The sequence below is a fragment of the Pipra filicauda genome, unplaced genomic scaffold, assembly GCF_003945595.2.
Source record: "Pipra filicauda isolate LSUMZ 115617 unplaced genomic scaffold, ASM394559v2 scaffold396_size653610_pilon, whole genome shotgun sequence".
NCBI classification, from domain to species: Eukaryota; Metazoa; Chordata; class Aves; order Passeriformes; family Pipridae; genus Pipra; species Pipra filicauda.
In genome coordinates this window covers 160,699-176,802 of record NW_024104527.1, presented here as the reverse complement: position 1 = coordinate 176,802, position 16,104 = coordinate 160,699, and the positions used below count along the sequence as shown (strand labels likewise).

The 16,104-nt window shown below is 59.4% G+C and overlaps 3 protein-coding genes and 1 long non-coding RNA gene across 8 annotated transcripts; 3 read left to right on the top strand and 1 right to left on the bottom strand.

Moving 5' to 3' along the window:
• Window positions 1–127: 127 nt before the first annotated feature.
• Window positions 128–3,258, top strand: PLPP6 (phospholipid phosphatase 6). Its single transcript, XM_027734864.2, has 2 exons — window positions 128–663; window positions 2,444–3,258. The coding sequence occupies exons 1-2, from the start codon at window positions 267–269 to the stop codon at window positions 2,812–2,814; spliced, it is 768 nt and encodes a 255-aa protein (XP_027590665.1). The 5' UTR covers window positions 128–266; the 3' UTR covers window positions 2,815–3,258.
• On the bottom strand, window positions 1,110–16,097 carry LOC113995108. The gene is made up of 3 exons (XR_005564953.1): window positions 15,304–16,097; window positions 12,903–13,740; window positions 1,110–7,451 (listed from the first exon to the last, which is right to left on the bottom strand). It is a non-coding gene; the product is annotated as an uncharacterized LOC113995108 (long non-coding RNA).
• On the top strand, window positions 5,180–10,298 carry LOC113995103 (flavin-containing monooxygenase 5-like). 5 transcript variants are annotated; one of them, XM_039385110.1, is made up of 9 exons: window positions 5,180–5,236; window positions 6,598–6,811; window positions 7,026–7,214; window positions 7,297–7,459; window positions 7,700–7,842; window positions 8,251–8,450; window positions 8,764–9,113; window positions 9,447–9,519; window positions 9,763–10,298. In XM_039385110.1, the coding sequence occupies exons 2-9, from the start codon at window positions 6,680–6,682 to the stop codon at window positions 10,106–10,108; spliced, it is 1,596 nt and encodes a 531-aa protein (XP_039241044.1). In that variant the 5' UTR covers window positions 5,180–5,236; window positions 6,598–6,679; the 3' UTR covers window positions 10,109–10,298. The 5 variants fall into 5 exon arrangements, with proteins under 5 accessions (XP_039241044.1, XP_027590659.1, XP_039241045.1 ...); XM_027734858.2 differs by having other exon boundaries at window positions 5,181–5,236; window positions 6,654–6,811; XM_039385111.1 differs by lacking the exon at window positions 5,180–5,236 and adding an exon at window positions 6,055–6,190 and having other exon boundaries at window positions 6,654–6,811.
• Window positions 10,400–15,896, top strand: LOC113995104 (flavin-containing monooxygenase 5-like). Its single transcript, XM_027734859.2, has 8 exons — window positions 10,400–11,315; window positions 12,477–12,665; window positions 12,748–12,910; window positions 13,596–13,738; window positions 13,990–14,189; window positions 14,296–14,645; window positions 15,049–15,121; window positions 15,208–15,896. Exons 1-8 carry the CDS (start codon window positions 11,172–11,174, stop codon window positions 15,557–15,559), a joined length of 1,614 nt encoding a protein of 537 aa, XP_027590660.2. The 5' UTR covers window positions 10,400–11,171; the 3' UTR covers window positions 15,560–15,896.
• Window positions 16,098–16,104: the final 7 nt, after the last annotated feature.

Below are 16,104 nucleotides of genomic sequence, written 5' to 3'. Positions count from 1 at the left end.
GCGAAGGCGCCGCCGCCGCGCCTCTTACGGCCCCCGCCGGCCGCCGTACGCCGGGAGCCCCACGTGCGTCACGGGCGGAACAGGAAGCGGAAGCGGCGGCGGGGCCGCCCGGTGCCGGGGCGGAGGAGGGAGGGCGGCACCGCCGCGTCCTTGGGGCGCTCCGGGAGCGGCGGCGGGGGACAGGGAAGCGGCCCCGGGCAGGGGGGACATGCGGGCCCGGCAGCCGGTGGCCGGCGCCCGCCTCCCGCAGGCCACCTCCCGCCGCGATGCCGAGCCCCCGGAGCAGCCGCGAGCGCCGCGCGGGCGGCAGCGGCGGCCGGCTGGAGTTCCTGTCGCTGAGCCAGCGCGGCCCCGCCGCCCCCGACAGCCCGTCCCGCCGCAGGGAGCCCCCGGCGGCCGCGCCGCTGCCGGAGGAGGACTGCATGAAGCTGAACCCGTCCTTCGTGGGCATCGCGCTCAGCTCCCTGCTCGCTATCGACCTCTGGGCCTCCAAGCGCCTGGGCGTGTGCGCCGGGGAGGGCTCGGCCTGGGGCAGCGCCCGCCCGCTCATGAAGGTCATCGAGGTGTCGGGGCACGGCATCCCCTGGCTGCTCGGCACCTTCTACGGGCTCTGCCAGAGTGACAGCTCGGCGGCCAGGGAGGTGCTGCTCAACCTGCTCTTCGGTGAGGCGCGGGGCTCGCCCGGGGGCTGATGGAGCCGAGCGGAGGGGGTGGGACACAACGAATGGCGCAGAGCTGGTGAACCACAGCCCCGAGGGCACCTGATTTTGAGCGGCTCGTGCAGACCCATGTGGGGTGCCTGGCACCAGAGGCAGCAGCCCTGGAAATGTGGTGACACGGGTAGGGCTCACCTGTCAGAGTTCCCACCACGCACTGCGAAACTCCCGACACCTGCACTGCTCCTGCAGTTGCACAAAGCTCTCAGGGTGATGAATGAAATATTTTAGCTCTTCAAGTTTATCAGAACATTGCATTCTAGGTGCAGCTTTCTAGTGTTGAGACACCAGCCCATTCCCTGAAAAGCTACTCTGGCACGCAGACATCTGCACCCCTGGCTCCCTGCCTAGGCAGTGCCTTCGTGGATTGATGTGTATCAGCCAGTGAGGAAATTTGGTTTAATGCACGCATTTTAATCTTGCATTGTGTAATATTTCACACTCACACACACAGAGTATCCTAGGTATAGAGTCTTCATTTCTGCTCATTTAGAAACTGTAGTAGCTCCAGAGTACCAGACCTTTTCAGGTTCTTACTCTTGTATTAAGTTGCAGGTAATTAGTATCTCACACTTAGAATCTAATTGAAATTTGCTTGGTGGGAAGTACATAGGTTTGTGCATCTTTCTCATCTAGCAGCACATGGTTAAATTACAGTCCCACAGCAGAGCTGTGAGAAAGGACCAGGAGGCCTCCAGCCTAACTTCTCCAAGGAGATCTGTCCCCGTACCAGAGCCTTGTCCAGCCCTCAATATCTGGGCCAGAGCCACCCACCTCTCTGGGGCCCTGTAGCCAGGACTGCAGCACCTGTGTGGGGAAGGAGGGTTCCCTTGTGTCCAAGCTGAATCTCTCAAATCCTATGTAAAAAGAGAAAAAGTCATTGATCTAGGTTTACATGTAGAAAAAAAAAATATTTATTCTGAAATGATTAACCAAAGGAAATGAAGTGACCAAAAGGTTTGGTGTCCAGAAACAAGCCTTAGGACAAGCAGAAGCTGGTCTCTTACATGACTTCCCTGGAAGAATAGCCCTGGCTGTGAGGGCTAAGCAGAACTCACAGGGGTAGAGAAAGTACCCTCTGACCTGCACGAGAAGCTGCTCTTGCCAAATACTGGCTGAACACTTCTCACAGGTACTTTGCATCTTCTACCAGAACAGCCTTTACCTCTCAGGGTCAAGCCACTGTTACATAAATCATCCTTTAGTCATCTCTTGAAAACCACAGCACAGTTAGCTTTCCCTCCAGCAGCAGGGAGAAGCCAGGCTCCAGGACCCTTGGCACCACACCAGCTCAGAGCCTCTCACACCGAGCTGTGGCTGAGTGCTTGGAGCGGGTTGATCATTCACCCGGTAGGTTTGAACTCCAGTCACCAGGGCAGGCAGAACAATGCTGAGTCAGCATTGCCAGGAAGGGAGTTGTCCCTCTGCTGCCTTCAGGTTATGGGGCAGGTTGAGCCCAGAGTCACAGTGAGATCAGATTTTACACAAAAGCCCTGGCAGAGCCCTGTTGGGCTGTGGCAGGTAGATGGTCTGGTGGTGCACGAGGGGGCAGAGGTTGAGGACGTGGTCATGCTGCAGAAGGCCAAGTGCAGACGAGTGCTGTGCTCTCCCTGCCTGGGTGTTGCAGCCATGGGAAACAATGCCTTCTCTTAGCAGGTCTGGGCAGCCAAGCGCTTTCATAGGTAACAGCAGTGCTTTCAGTAACCCACTGCTCCTGTCTCTCCTAGCATTGCTGCTGGACCTGGTGATGGTGGCCGTGGTGAAGGGGCTGGTGAAGCGGCCACGGCCCACCCACAACAAGATGGACATGTTCGTCACCATCTCGGTGGACAAGTACTCCTTCCCCTCGGGCCACGCCACCCGCGCCGCCCTGGTCTGCCGCTTCGTCCTGCGGCACCTGGTGCTCGCTGTCCCGCTGCGCGTCCTCGTGGTGCTCTGGGCCCTCATCGTCAGCATCTCCAGGGTGATGCTGGGCAGGCACAACATGACGGACGTGCTGTTCGGGCTGGTGCTGGGCTACGCCCTGTACAGCGTGGTGGAGCACTGCTGGCTGTCCCCACTCAACGCGCCCGCCCTCTTCGCGCTCTGGGACCACTGACAGGCGGGCTCCTCACAAAGGAGGGGCCTGCGCTGGTTTCCTAAGCACACACAAGGGAGGGGATACTGGGACTTGAACTCGCATCCTAAACCCCGTCAGTCTGGCCAAGACTTGTACATGAGCGGTGCTGCAGGCTCCTGGTCTGCACTTGGATGTTTGGTGCTGTCTTGCCCTCCTGGTCAGGTGTCAGGCAGGGTCTGCACTGGCCAAACAGCTGCACTGACTGTTCTGTGACCAAAAAAAAACAGTCTCTGCAGAGCCTGGGGAGGGCTCAGCACATTTCACCCGGCAGCTTGCTGATGATACTGTGAATCTGCATGCTCTTGCTGGTCACTTGCAATAGCCCATGGTGTATGTGGTAGCTGTGACTTTGCAGAGGTTTGTCTACAATCACCTATGTATCTGTATTCTATAAATACACTGATCATGCTGCTGTCATAAGCATATCCTGTGCAGCCTGCTCTGTAACACCTGTCTGGAAGGGCTCGTGGGGGTCTCTCCTCAGGGTTATAAATAGCTCTGCCTTTCTAAACAATCTCTTCCCTTCTGCTCTCAGTTTAAGTACTGCACTGAGGTCAGATATTGAGCAATGAGGACACAGGCACCTGGCCCCCAGTGCCATGGGGAAAGGACAGTGGGACTGAAGGGTTGGTCCATCCAGGGGGAAGCAGCTCCCAACAGCAGCCTACTCCTGAAGCCCTTGTGCAGAGCTTCCCTGCTCCTCTTCCCCTCCATAGGATTTTCAGTTTCCCAGGGGGTACAGTGCATTCCTAGCAATTCCTGGTGGTCACCATGTTCCCAGGCTGCAGACAGCATTCTGGAGAAACAGCCCCTTCCTCACAGACCAGCAATATGCCCTCTCCCAGGCTGCAGGGCAGCCCCAGGTCTGAGCCTTACCTGCACCTCCTGCAGGTAAGCAAGAGGCTCTGACAACCACCACCTGCCCTGGCACTGTTGGTCTGTTTTTCACAGAGGGCTGCTTGTCCTTGGCAGGAGGGGACCACAAGGAGCCTCTGTAATGAGCTGGGGTTGAGATTGAGCCAGAAAAGCAGAAGAACCAGAGCCAGGCAGGGAGTGAAGGCTCTAGACTAAGCTTAAATAATGAGCTTAAACAGCACTCCTGGCATGTGGGTGGGATGACTGGGTCCAGCTGAGGCTCCTTGTGGTCATTGAGGTCTCTTGATGCACTCAGGCTCTGGAAAGCACCAATTAAGTCATATTAAGACCAGGCAATGTTTAAGTGTGCTGTTCCCCTGGGTGAAGTGTGCAGGAGCAGCCTGAGGGCCATAGGCACAAGCACCCTGTTACTGTCTGTCACCCACTGTCAGTTATACAGGGGCCAAAATGAAAGTGCTTGACAGAGTTCCCCCAGAGCTGAGCCCTGACCCGCTGCCAGGGTGAGCCAGTGAAACTACCAGATGTGGGTTTGTGCTCCAGTGACCAAAAAAATAATCCCCTGGGTTGCACTGCATGCCTGGCAGCCGGCTGGGCCAGTTCAGCATGTGCACGGCAGCACCTGGACACCCCGGCCAGCCCTCCTGCCCCAAGGCAGAGACGAGCCCTGTGGTGGCTGCAGGGGCACAGACAGGTGGCACACTGCAGTGTGGGTAGAGTTTGAGGTGATCAGAGCTTGTTGAGATGTGCCAGAACACCTCTGCTCTTTCCCAAACACAGGGTGCATTTCATCCAAGCGATTCTTACAGTCGTTGGGGTCTTCCTCTCCAGGTCATGGAGGAGTACAACAGCAAATCCACACACCCGTGGCTTGTTCCCAAAGCCCATGTGTGTGCCAAAAGTTGCCCTTGACTCACTTGTAGGACCCTCCATGAGCTGCCTGGTGGCACCCACCAGTGCACAGCCCTTTTGGGTCACAGGCCGCCCAGCCATCCTCTCACCTCTTCTCTGCATCTTCCCATCTCCACCAAAGAGACTTTGGTCTCCTCCTGTGCTTGTCACCTGTCATTGCTCCTCCAAAGATGAGTACTAACCCACTGATAAGAAGGAGGAGACTGGTGCTTTCTGCTCTGCTCGTCCCATGGCACCCCTGCCTTCTGTGGAAGCCCAGAGCAGACTCTGCCCCCCACACTATATCCTGGGTGCTTGCCAGGCATGGGGAACTGTAACTTTCCCGTGGACATCAAACAGCTTGACCAAAATGCCATGGCATGAGCCCAAGCACAGCACGGCAAAGTCCAGAGCAGTGCAACCTCCTGTAGGGAGAAGAGTAAGTTTAGAGGCAACCTGCACAAAGGTTTGATAGGACAGCAGTGAGGTTGAGAGTTCAGAGGTCTCCTGTACTTATCACCCTTGGGCAATCTGTGCAGAGCTTGCAGAAGAGCCAGAAGCCAGCTGAGAGCAGAGCAGGGAGAGTAATACTGCCAGTGCTGCCACACTGCTGTACCCGTGCTGATCCCCCTGCCTGGTAAGATGCTTTTGATGCTTTTTGACAGGCAGGCAGAGTGCGGGTTGGCAGCTCAGCACCTCTGCCCCGGGCAAAGATCAGCCCTTGCCAACAGCAAGGTACAGAAGGAGTTTTATTAACTTACTGCAGACATACTGTGAGGCTTAGAAAATTAAAGCCATTTCAGTTGCAGATCTTGACCCCTCTGCAGCCCTGTGCCTTGCTCAGCTCTGGGGCAAAGTTCCCTGAACATGGGAGAGCAAATTTCCCCTGCAGTCCCCAAGAGCTGTCTGGCTGAGTGTGCCAGGAGCCAACAGCAAGCTCTGGATCCACATGGTCAGTGCTTCCTGCTGTCGGGGAGAGCCTTTCCCTAACTGGTCCCACCACCCTGGCACCAGTGACACCCTGACAGTGTGATGCTCCTCGCACCAGGGTCCCGCTGGCCCCAGGACTCGGGCAGCCCACGAGTGAGCCGCGGCTATAGGGACACTGTGCCGACACGCCCAGCCCAGGGGCACAGGGGGAGTGGGCGATGCTCTGCCGGGTGTCTCTGGAGCAGATAGAACCGCGCGTGCCTCCGGCTACCAGGATAAACAGGGTTGGGCTGATCCATATAATCCCAGAGGTAAAAGTTCAGGGCAGCGTTTGTTCACTAAGCACGTACGCCACGGGGATCGGCTGCTTGTCTGCTTTCCCGCACGGTGCCCGGGACGGCTCCTTACCCCGCTGTCGAGGCTGTAGCGACAGCCGCTGCCGGAAAAGCAGAGCAGACGGCCGGGAGGCAGCCGGCTCCTGGCTTCCTTCCCCTGGCGCCGTGGGAGGAGTGACGGAGGGGGAGGCTCCGCTTACGGCCGCTGCGCACCACAAAGCCAGGCCGCGGTCCGGCCTCACGGCTCGGGATAACCCGGCAGAGACCCCCGAGGGGCTCCCCACCTGCCGCCCGCCTTCCCTGGGCTGCTGCTCCCCCAGCCGCAGGTCGGTGGAGGGTGTCCCGGTTGAGGGTGTCCCCGTTGAGGGTGTTCCCCGGGCTGTCGGCACGCAGTGGGCACCGGGACAGCAGGACGGGCATCACCTCCGGGAAGGAAGAGGGCGAAGGGCAAGGCGGAGGGACTGTCACCCACTTGGGAAGGAGCCGTCGGTCTCCATGACGGGGCACGGTATTCTGGTGTACCTCCATCGCTGGGACTTAGCATGGGCAGGGACATTTTCAGGCTGCCTGGCACTCGGTAGCATTTCTCCCCAGGGCATCCAGAGGCAACACCAAAATAGTACAAAACCCAGCAGTGGCCAGTCTCCACTTGGGGGGGAATAGCAGTTGCTTCAAAACCCCAGGCAAATTTCTGGGGGGCTTCCTCTCAACTTGGGGCCTCTTTGGTGCACAGGGCCAAAAGTCTGCACAGTTGCAACCCCCAGCCCCACTCTCCGGCGCTGTCCCCAGGCAGAGATCCCGTGGTGAAGCCCAACATGGCAAAGAGGGTGGCCATCATCGGCGGGGGCAGCAGCGGGCTGTGCGCCATCAAAGCCTGCCTGCAGGAGGGGCTGGAGCCCGTCTGCTTCGAGAGGAGCCGGGACATCGGAGGCCTCTGGAGGTTTGAGGTAAACCCTGCCGGCCACGTGTCGTGCTGGGGGTCAGCACAGTGGCCCCCAGGGATCCGTGGTGTCTGGTGGGGTGGCATGCAGCCAGCCACGGTGGGGTCCTCTGGATGAGACTGAGGGCAGGGTCTCCATGTAAAGGAGCAGCACAATCAACCCTGGCCACCCCTCCCCATCAATCCCCTGGCCAGTGCTGAGCCATGACCCACTCCTACAGGAGAACCCCGAGGACGGCCGTGCCAGCATCTACCGCTCCGTCATCATCAACACCTCCAAGGAGATGATGTGCTTCAGCGACTTCCCCATCCCCGAGGACTTCCCCAACTACATGCACAACTCCAAGATCATGGAGTACTTCCGCATGTACGCCCAGCACTTCGACCTGCTCCGCCACATCCGCTTCAGGGTGAGAGCTGGGGGGCCAAGGGGGTGGTGGCAGCGGGGCCAGGGGGCGCAGGGTGCCTGACGCCCAGTCCCCCTGCACCCAGACCAGCGTGTGCCGCGTGTCCAAGCGCCCTGACTTTGCCACCACGGGCCAGTGGGAGGTGGTGACGGAGAGCGAGGGGAAGCAGGAGGCAGCTGTCTTCGACGCCGTGCTGGTGTGCAGCGGGCACCACACCGATGCACATCTCCCGCTGAACACCTTCCCAGGTACTGCCCTGCACTGAATGAGGAGACACCACATAAAGCTCAGCCATGCCAGTCCCTACTCTCCTTGCTGCTTTTCCTCTCAGCTCTAGCATTTCCCTGCTTTGCTTTGACTCCAGGAGTGTCCCCATGCTCCCCAGGAGTGCTTTGGTGGGGTGAGGGAGCATCTCCACTTCGGTCTTTGTGGGGGTGATCCTCCAGCCTGGCACAAGGAAGCCAGGCATATCTTCTCCCTGCTCACAGGAATCGAGAAGTTCAACGGCCACTACCTCCACAGCCGAGACTACAAGGACCCTCAGGATTTCAGGGACAAGAGGGTCGTTGTTATCGGGATTGGGAATTCAGGGTCAGACCTGGCTGTGGAGATCAGCCAAATGGCCAAGCAGGTGAGAAGCGGGAGTAGGGTCCTGGTGGGCAGGGCAGCCCCCCTTGGGACACTGTTGGCTCCACAAGGACACCAGGACCAAGGCACTTGCACAGCCACTCCTCCATCCCAGCACTCACTGTATTTGGCCATGCTGGCACCTGCCAGTCGCAGCCACCAGGCAGTGGTGGCAGTTGAAAGTCAGTCCCACACAGATCCCAATTTTTTTCCCTGAGCCCCAGGCTGAGGGTGCCCCTGTGGCACTTGCCTACCTCTCCCTGCTAGATGCCAATCACCAGCTCCCTCTGCCCTCTGGGTCTTTGCCCAGTGTGGCAGCACAGAGTGATCCCAGGGCAAGGACATGTCCCCCCTGGGGCAGCCCCCCAGGACCATCACTGCCTTCAGGAGGTGATGCTTCTTCCTTGTCCAGGTCTTCCTCAGCACCCGCCGGGGTGCATGGATCCTCAACCGCGTTGGAGATCAGGGCTACCCCATCGACACCATCTTAACCACTCGCATGAAGGTATTCCTGCAGGGGCTGCTCAGCCCGTCCCTGGCGTGTGACTACATGGAGAAGAAGCTGAACGCCAGGTTTGACCACACGCATTACGGCCTGAAGCCAAAGCACAGGTATCAGCAAACACTCCCCCTGCCCAGGAGGGACCCACCGTCTCCCTCTGTGTCCAGCCTTGCTTTACCATTCCATGCTCCCTATGTCTGGAAACCAGGTTAATAGCTGCGTTGTGCCCAAGCAATGCTCAAGGGAACCGCCCCTGCCCCTTCCAGGGACCCTTGGTGGCACCAGTGCAGGGGCAGCCGCTCAGCATCTCTGGGGGATCAGCCTTTTGAGAATGAGCATCCCTGGGGATGAGCATCCCCAGAGCAGGACACAGAACAGAGACACTCCCTCCCCAGTGCCCTAATGGCTCCTTGTACCTTCCAGGGTCCTTCACCAGCATCCAACCATCAACGATGACCTGCCCAACCGCATCATTTCAGGCAGGGTGCGGGTGAAGCCAAACATCCAGGAGTTCACAGAGACATCTGCCATCTTCGAGGATGGCACCAGGGAAGACATTGATGTCGTAGTTTTTGCCACAGGATACAGCTTCTCCTTCCCATTCCTTGAGGGCTTTGTGAAGGTGGTGGAGAACCAGATCCCCCTCTACAAATTCATGTTCCCCCCTGACCTGGAGAAGCCAACGCTGGCTTTCATCGGCTTCATCCAGCCCCTGGGTGCCATCATGCCCATCTCCGAGCTCCAGTGTCGCTGGGCCACTCGCGTCTTCAAGGGTAAGTGAGGCAGACCTGCCCCGTGGCTGCAGCCTGAGCCTGAAGCCCTGGAGCAGGGGCAGATGGTGCCAGCCCTGTCAGGGAGGCTGTGGCATCCTGGCTTGCAGCCCTCACGGTGAGATGGGCTCTTGCCTGACAGGCACAGAGACATCCATACCCTGTGTTCCATGGGCTGCTCCTTCCCATCCTGAGGAGCTCAGAAAAGCCTCAGGTGCCAGACCACTGGCCATGGTGGTGCCAGCAGGGGCACAGCACCCAGGCAAGGGCAGCACCAGAGTGGCCACCGTGGCCAGCAGGGTGCAGCCTCCCCATGCTGTGGCTCATCCTCCCTAGGTCTGAACGAGCTGCCCCCGCGGCGAGACATGGAGGCTGACATCAAACAGAAGAAAGAAGCGATGGCAAAGCGGTAAGATCCCCACAGGAACAGGGAAGGGCTGCTGTGGGCACAGCTGCCCGTGGGCACCCGTCCTGTCCCATGGCTGCATCCCGGCACATTTGTTCATGCCAACAGATGTCAGGGATATGATTGGCCACACTACCCCCAGCCCAGTAATCCTTCCCCATGGTGATCCATCCAATACTGCCTTGCGGGTGCGCAGGGCATCTGCCAGCTCTGCTGCCAGCACCTGCCCTTCCTCCCTGCCCACAGGTACGTGAAGAGCCAGCGGCACACCATCCAGGTGGATTACATCCCCTACATGGACGAGCTTGCCTGCCAGCTGGGGGTCAAGCCCAACCTGCTCACCCTCTTCCTCACGGACCCCAGGCTGGCTCTGGAGGTGGCCTTCGGTCCCTGCACGCCGTACCAGTACCGGCTGCGGGGCCCGGGTGCGTGGGCAGGTGCCAGGGAGGCCATCCTGACCCAGCAGCAGCGCATCATCAAGCCCCTGCAGACGCGGCACGTGGAGGAACGTCCCTCGGCCCTCGCTGTGCCCCTCATCTTCAAGGTGGTCGGAGCCGTGGCCATCCTCGCTGCTGTTTTTGCTTACTTTTAGGTGCCCTGCAAGCATGAGAGGGCACGGTTTGCAATGTGCCAAGGGGCTGGCCGGCCACTCCTGCCCCACAGCAGTCTGTGCACCCCAGTGCTGGCAGGAACCCCTGCCTAGCACGGCCCCATTGTGACCACACCATGAGCTTGGGATGCACAGAACCTCCCCGGCTGCCAAAATAAAGATTGGACCCCTGTGCTGTGCCTCTCCCTGTGGAGCTGCTGCCAGGGACAGAGAAAGAAACCTGCTCATATGCGGGGTAAAATCCAGTCCCTTTCAGCCAGCACTCTGGGCTTTTCTGTCCCCTGTAACCCAGCTGTGCCACCGCTGGCACACTCACAGGAAAGCTAAGCAGCAAAGGCACTGCACACTTCCTAACTGCATAAATGCATTGAACAGCCAAGCATTGTCCTGTTACTGACAGCATCATGACCCACTGTGTGCCAGGGGAATGCTCATGGGTGTGAGGTCGTCCTCGTGCCACTGGCCCACAGCAGTACACATGTACACACCTGTGTGTATCCACAGCAAGACAGCCTCGCTCAGGGTGTGCGACACAGGAGCAGGTCCCAGGGGTCACAGTAGCACAGTTCAGTGCCACCTTCATCACCTGCACGCAGCCCCTCCAGAAGATGGCTGGGTGGGATGGCCACCCAGAGTGGTGACAGGAGTCTTGGCCACCACACACCTGGGCTGGCATGACTGCCAACCACCTGAGCATCCTCCTAGTTTGTTTTCCATACCACAACCTGCTGAAATCTGGAGCACAGCCACATCTCTGCCCTGCCCACCGAGTCCCGGGGCAGTGCCAGCATCATCAAGTGCTTACAGAATCCAATGAGCCTCCTGTGGAGGGCAGGCACAGATAGGGGGAGTGGCAGAGTGGTGGGGGGAACCTGTAGATCGTGTCTAGAAGAAACACATCTTATGAAACCCTAGCTTCCCTTGGCCACCCACAGAAAGCACAGGGACACTCACTTCCAAACTGAGCGCCCTTCCTGGTGTAGCCCGCCAGGCTCTGCAACCCGCTCAGTGCCACAGCTTCTCCGGAATCCCTGCCAACACCGGAATGCGGGACATGGCTCCCCAGAGAGTAGCCATCATTGGTGCCGGTGCCTCTGGCCTGTGTGCCCTGAAATGCTGCCTGGATGAGGGGCTGGAGCCCACCTGCTTTGAGAGGAGCAAGGACATCGGGGGCCTCTGGCGCTTTGAGGTAAGCCCCACGCGTGCCAGCCTGCCCCGTGGCAGCAGAACGGATAGGATTGGGATCAGTTCTTGGCAGATAAAGCACCACTCCCCTGCTTTGTAAGCGTGTGCCAGGCAGGTTTACAAGCTAAACGACAGGAAAGTAAAACAGCTTGGCAGCAAAAGGTCCCCGTGGTGCCAGCCGGTGTGCTGGGCACATGGGACCCATCTCCTTCCCACCAGCAGCAGCACGGACCCTCTCCAAGGACCTCACCCCAGGGCTTACTCCCCCCAGCTCAGCTTTCCTCTTTCCCATCCTTCCCTTCCTGGTCTCATCCACCCCTTGCTCTGCTGATTTGCTCTTGGTCCCCTCCAGCCCTTTTCCACATATCCTTGTCCTATCTGACCCCATTGTCTGTCCCAGTTTCTGTCTTTTCCAGCCCTTCCCTGGAATCACTGTTGCTCCCCTCCCTGCTCCTGTGCTGCTCACCCACGCAAAGGCACCAAGTGCTGCTTCCTCTGTACCTCGGCTCTTCCTGTCTCAGGGGAAGCCTGGGAGCTTGTTTCTGCACCCACCTAATAAGGCTGCTGACATTTCCCCCATGGACCCACCAACAAGAATACCAGTGCTCCCACCATGCCCTGTTATGTGGGTGGGAGAGGCTGGGGGGACACACATGGGCACCACACCAGTGTGGGGTTGGGAGTGGCTCAGTCACAGCCTGCTGGTCCTGCCCATGATGGGTCAGGAATGGGACTGGTGCAGCGAAGCCAGGGAAGCAGCATCCGGCTGCTAAGGCACAGACCTGTCAAGCAGGAGCAGCCACTCAGCAGGAAGCACTGGAGCTGGCTCCACAACCAGTGAGACCTGATGTGGCAGCTGCAGCAGTGACACCGAAGGCAGCTTCGGGAATGCACCACCTCACAGGGGCAAGGAGTGGGAGTGGGGAAGCTGAGGCACGAGACCACCACGAGTACGCTGTCACTACTGCCTGGTTGTCACAAACCCAGAGCTTCCTCTTCCCTGTTTTTTGAGGCAGATGGTCTCCCTCATGGGAGAGTGCAGGGATGGGTGCTATGATCACCTGTGGCCTAATTCAGCATTCACAGGCATAGAGATGTGCCAGGCAGGGCAGGCAGGAGGCCCTGCAGTCCCTGGCCAGTGCTGAGCCGTGACCCACTCCTACAGGAGAACCCCGAGGACGGCCGTGCCAGCATCTACCGCTCCGTCATCATCAACACCTCCAAGGAGATGATGTGCTTCAGCGACTTCCCCATCCCCGAGGACTTCCCCAACTACATGCACAACTCCAAGATCATGGAGTACTTCCGCATGTACGCCCAGCACTTCGACCTGCTCCGCTACATCCGCTTCAGGGTGAGAGCTGGGGGGCCAAGGGGGTGGTGGCAGCGGGGCCAGGGGGCGCAGGGTGCCTGACGCCCACTCCCCCTGCACCCAGACCAGCGTGTGCCGCGTGTCCAAGCGCCCTGACTTTGCCACCACGGGCCAGTGGGAGGTGGTGACGGAGAGCGAGGGGAAGCAGGAGGCAGCTGTCTTCGACGCCGTGCTGGTGTGCAGCGGGCACCACACCGATGCACATCTCCCGCTGAACACCTTCCCAGGTACTGCCTCACGGGCTGCTCGCCTGGTCCTTGACACCCCTGGGACCACCCTCCTCTCCTGCTCAGCCTCCACCCTGCTCTGAGTGCTACCAAAAATGCCTCTGAAGTTTTAACACACCAGGTGGGATTGCATGAGCACCCAAAGCATCCTGCTGGCAGATGTCACAGCTGCCAGTGTGCCTCTCCCACCAGAGACAGGCTCCCTCTCCACACTGCTGGCCAAGCACATGCTGGGCTCTCCAGCTCCTCACCAAGCTTGAGAGCTCAGCACTCGTGTTGGCCTTCTCCTTTGGGAGACAGGCAAAAATGCCTGGAGGGCTTTCAGCTGTGGAGACCCTCTTTGGCTGGGGAACAGGCTGGAGGACACCATCACCAGAGTCTGGTGATATGGTACAAACCCCAGCCGCTCCTCTACCCTCACTGCATAGCACCAGACAGGAACTGCAGGAAGATTTTGGTATGGGAGCACAGAGGTATTCAGTCCAAGCCCTGCTCCAAGTCAGGCTAGCCTCAAAGCCAGAGCAGGATTCTCAGGGCCACATTGAGAATCTCCCAGGCTGGAGATGCCACCACCTTTCTGGGCACTACCCCAGCCTGTTCCCAAAATACACCACCAATCTGATCAGGGGGCAGCCACCCTCCTACCCCACATCCCAGCCCAGCATGGCTTCCCTCTCTCTTCCAGGGCTGGAAAAGTTTGAGGGCTCGTACCTGCACAGCCGGGACTACAAGAGCCCACAACCCTTTTCGGGAAAGCGGGTGGTCGTAGTTGGCACCGGGAATTCAGGCATCGATATCGCAGTGGAGCTGAGCCACACAGCCAAACAGGTCTGTTGGGAGAGCCAACAGGGATAGGGTGCTTATTATTCAGACCCTGGAGGGCACCGATCATCCCCCCCTACTCGCTGCAGGCTCCCCTCCCTCCAGCACCCGTCCACAAGCACCACATCCCCTCTCAGTGGAGGTGTCTACTGTGGTCCCAGCAGCTGTGCTGGCATCCCTGTCCTTGGAACACGGCAATGGTCCAGCCTGGTCTCAGGACACTGCCATGCTGCCACCTCTCTTCTCCTTTCTCCCAGGTTTTTCTCAGCACCAAGCGTGGGACCTGGGTGCTACACCGGGTGGCGGACAGAGGGTACCCCTTTGACTTCAGCTACCTCAACCGCTTCAGCCACCTCTGCACGAGCCTGCTGCCCCAAAACATCACCAATTTTTTCATGGAGAGGAAGCTGAATGCCCGCTTTGACCACAGACTCTATGGCCTAAAGCCCCAGCACAGGTGAGTGCCCTGGCAGGTACCTGGCCCGGGTACCTGTCCCAGCAATGCCCATCCTGCTGCCCGTCTCACTGCCCAGGCCCATACAAGGTCTGTCCGTGCCTTCCAGGATCTTTGACCAGCACCCGACCGTCAACGACGACCTGCCCAACCGCATCATTTCAGGCAGGGTGCGGGTGAAGCCGAACATCCAGGAGTTCACAGAGACGTCTGTGATCTTTGAGGACGGCACCAGGGAAGACATTGATGCCGTGGTCTTCGCCACAGGATACAGCTTCTCCTTCCCATTCCTCGAGGAGTGTGTGAAGGTGGTGCAGAACCAGGTCTCCCTCTACAAATTCGTGTTCCCCCCTGATCTAGAGAAGCCAACGCTGGCTTTCATCGGCCTCATTCAGCCCCTGGGTGCCATCATGCCCATCTCCGAGCTCCAGAGTCGCTGGGCCACGCAAGTCTTCAAGGGTAAATCAGGCAGTTTGGGGGGATGCAGCCAGGTTTCCCTAGCTACACCAAGACTGAGGTGTTCAGCTGGTGGCCTCCCCTCACATGCTGTCTCCCCACACTCACCTTTTAATCATCCTTTTGCTTCTTTATGAGGACAAAAAACAGCGTTGTATTTTGCAACAAGTCTTGCACTGATCATCTCTTGTGAGGAACGCTAACAGGTCCTGTTGCCTGCAAACTACCTTCTCCCTTTCCTTTCCTACCATTACTTTCTTTGCCCAAGCCTCCCACTTTGCTCTTGAGGTGGTGGCACTTCCCCAAAGCCCCAAAGGCTTCCATGTGCAAGCAGAGGCCTGGCTGAGCCATCCAGACGGTGGTGGGAGCACAGCCCTCCCTCCAGCTACAGCCTCCTCTTCCCCAGGGCTGCAGGACCTGCCGCCACTTGCCAACATGCTGGCTGAGATCACAGAGACCAAGGACCAAATGGCCAAGCGGTAAGGACCCTGCACAGCGTCACCTCTGCCACCCTTCCCCCCGTGCTCATGTGCCAAACCCGCCTCCCCTCCCTCCCTGCCCACAGGTACGTGAAGAGCCAGCGGCACACCATCCAGGTGGATTACATCCCCTACATGGACGAGCTTGCCTGCCAGCTGGGGGTCAAGCCCAACCTGCTCACCCTCTTCCTCACGGACCCCAGGCTGGCTCTGGAGGTGGCCTTCGGTCCCTGCACGCCGTACCAGTACCGGCTGCGGGGCCCGGGTGCGTGGGCGGGTGCCAGGGAGGCCATCCTGACCCAGCGGCAGCGTGTGGTCAGAGCCCTGCAGCCCCGAGGCAGGGCCCGCCCCAGCGCCCTGCCCCGCATCCTCAGGGTCCTCTTCAGCATCCTCGGCGTGATTGCGGCCATCCTCGTCTACGGCTCGCGCTCTCCTTAGCCTAAAACGAAGGAGGCAGCGGGTCCTCCCGGCAATCTTTTCCTTTGGGCTTGTGTCTGTTGCTCCTTGCTAGGTGTGCCGCCACGCCCGGAGGCACGGAGGGAGTCCTTCCTTGAAGGTGCAGCCGGGTCTGTCCCGCCTTCCTGCTGTGCCAGATACGCAACTCCTGGTCACGGGCTGCTCTGAGGACGGGGGTCACTTCCCTCCCCCAAATCCTGGCTCGGCAGCACCACAAGCTCTCTCTGTCTATGGGTTAGGTCACACTGAGGTGGTGGGGAAACTGGGAACGCGCCTCAGGAAAAGGACAATAAAGCTTGTCTCCGTGCCGAGGGGACCACGGGCCACACTGCTTGGCTGTCTCAGTCTGTGGGGCCTATCCTGAGGCGTCTGCCCAGCCCACGGGCAGCACCCTGCCCGTTCGCTGCCCGCAGCCCCCCAAACATCCCCGGCACCGCCCTGCCCTCAGCAGACATGGCCGCCGGCGGGGGTGAAGCCGTGCGACCCCCCGCGCGCCATTAACAACAACGGGCCGAGCCGCCCTCACC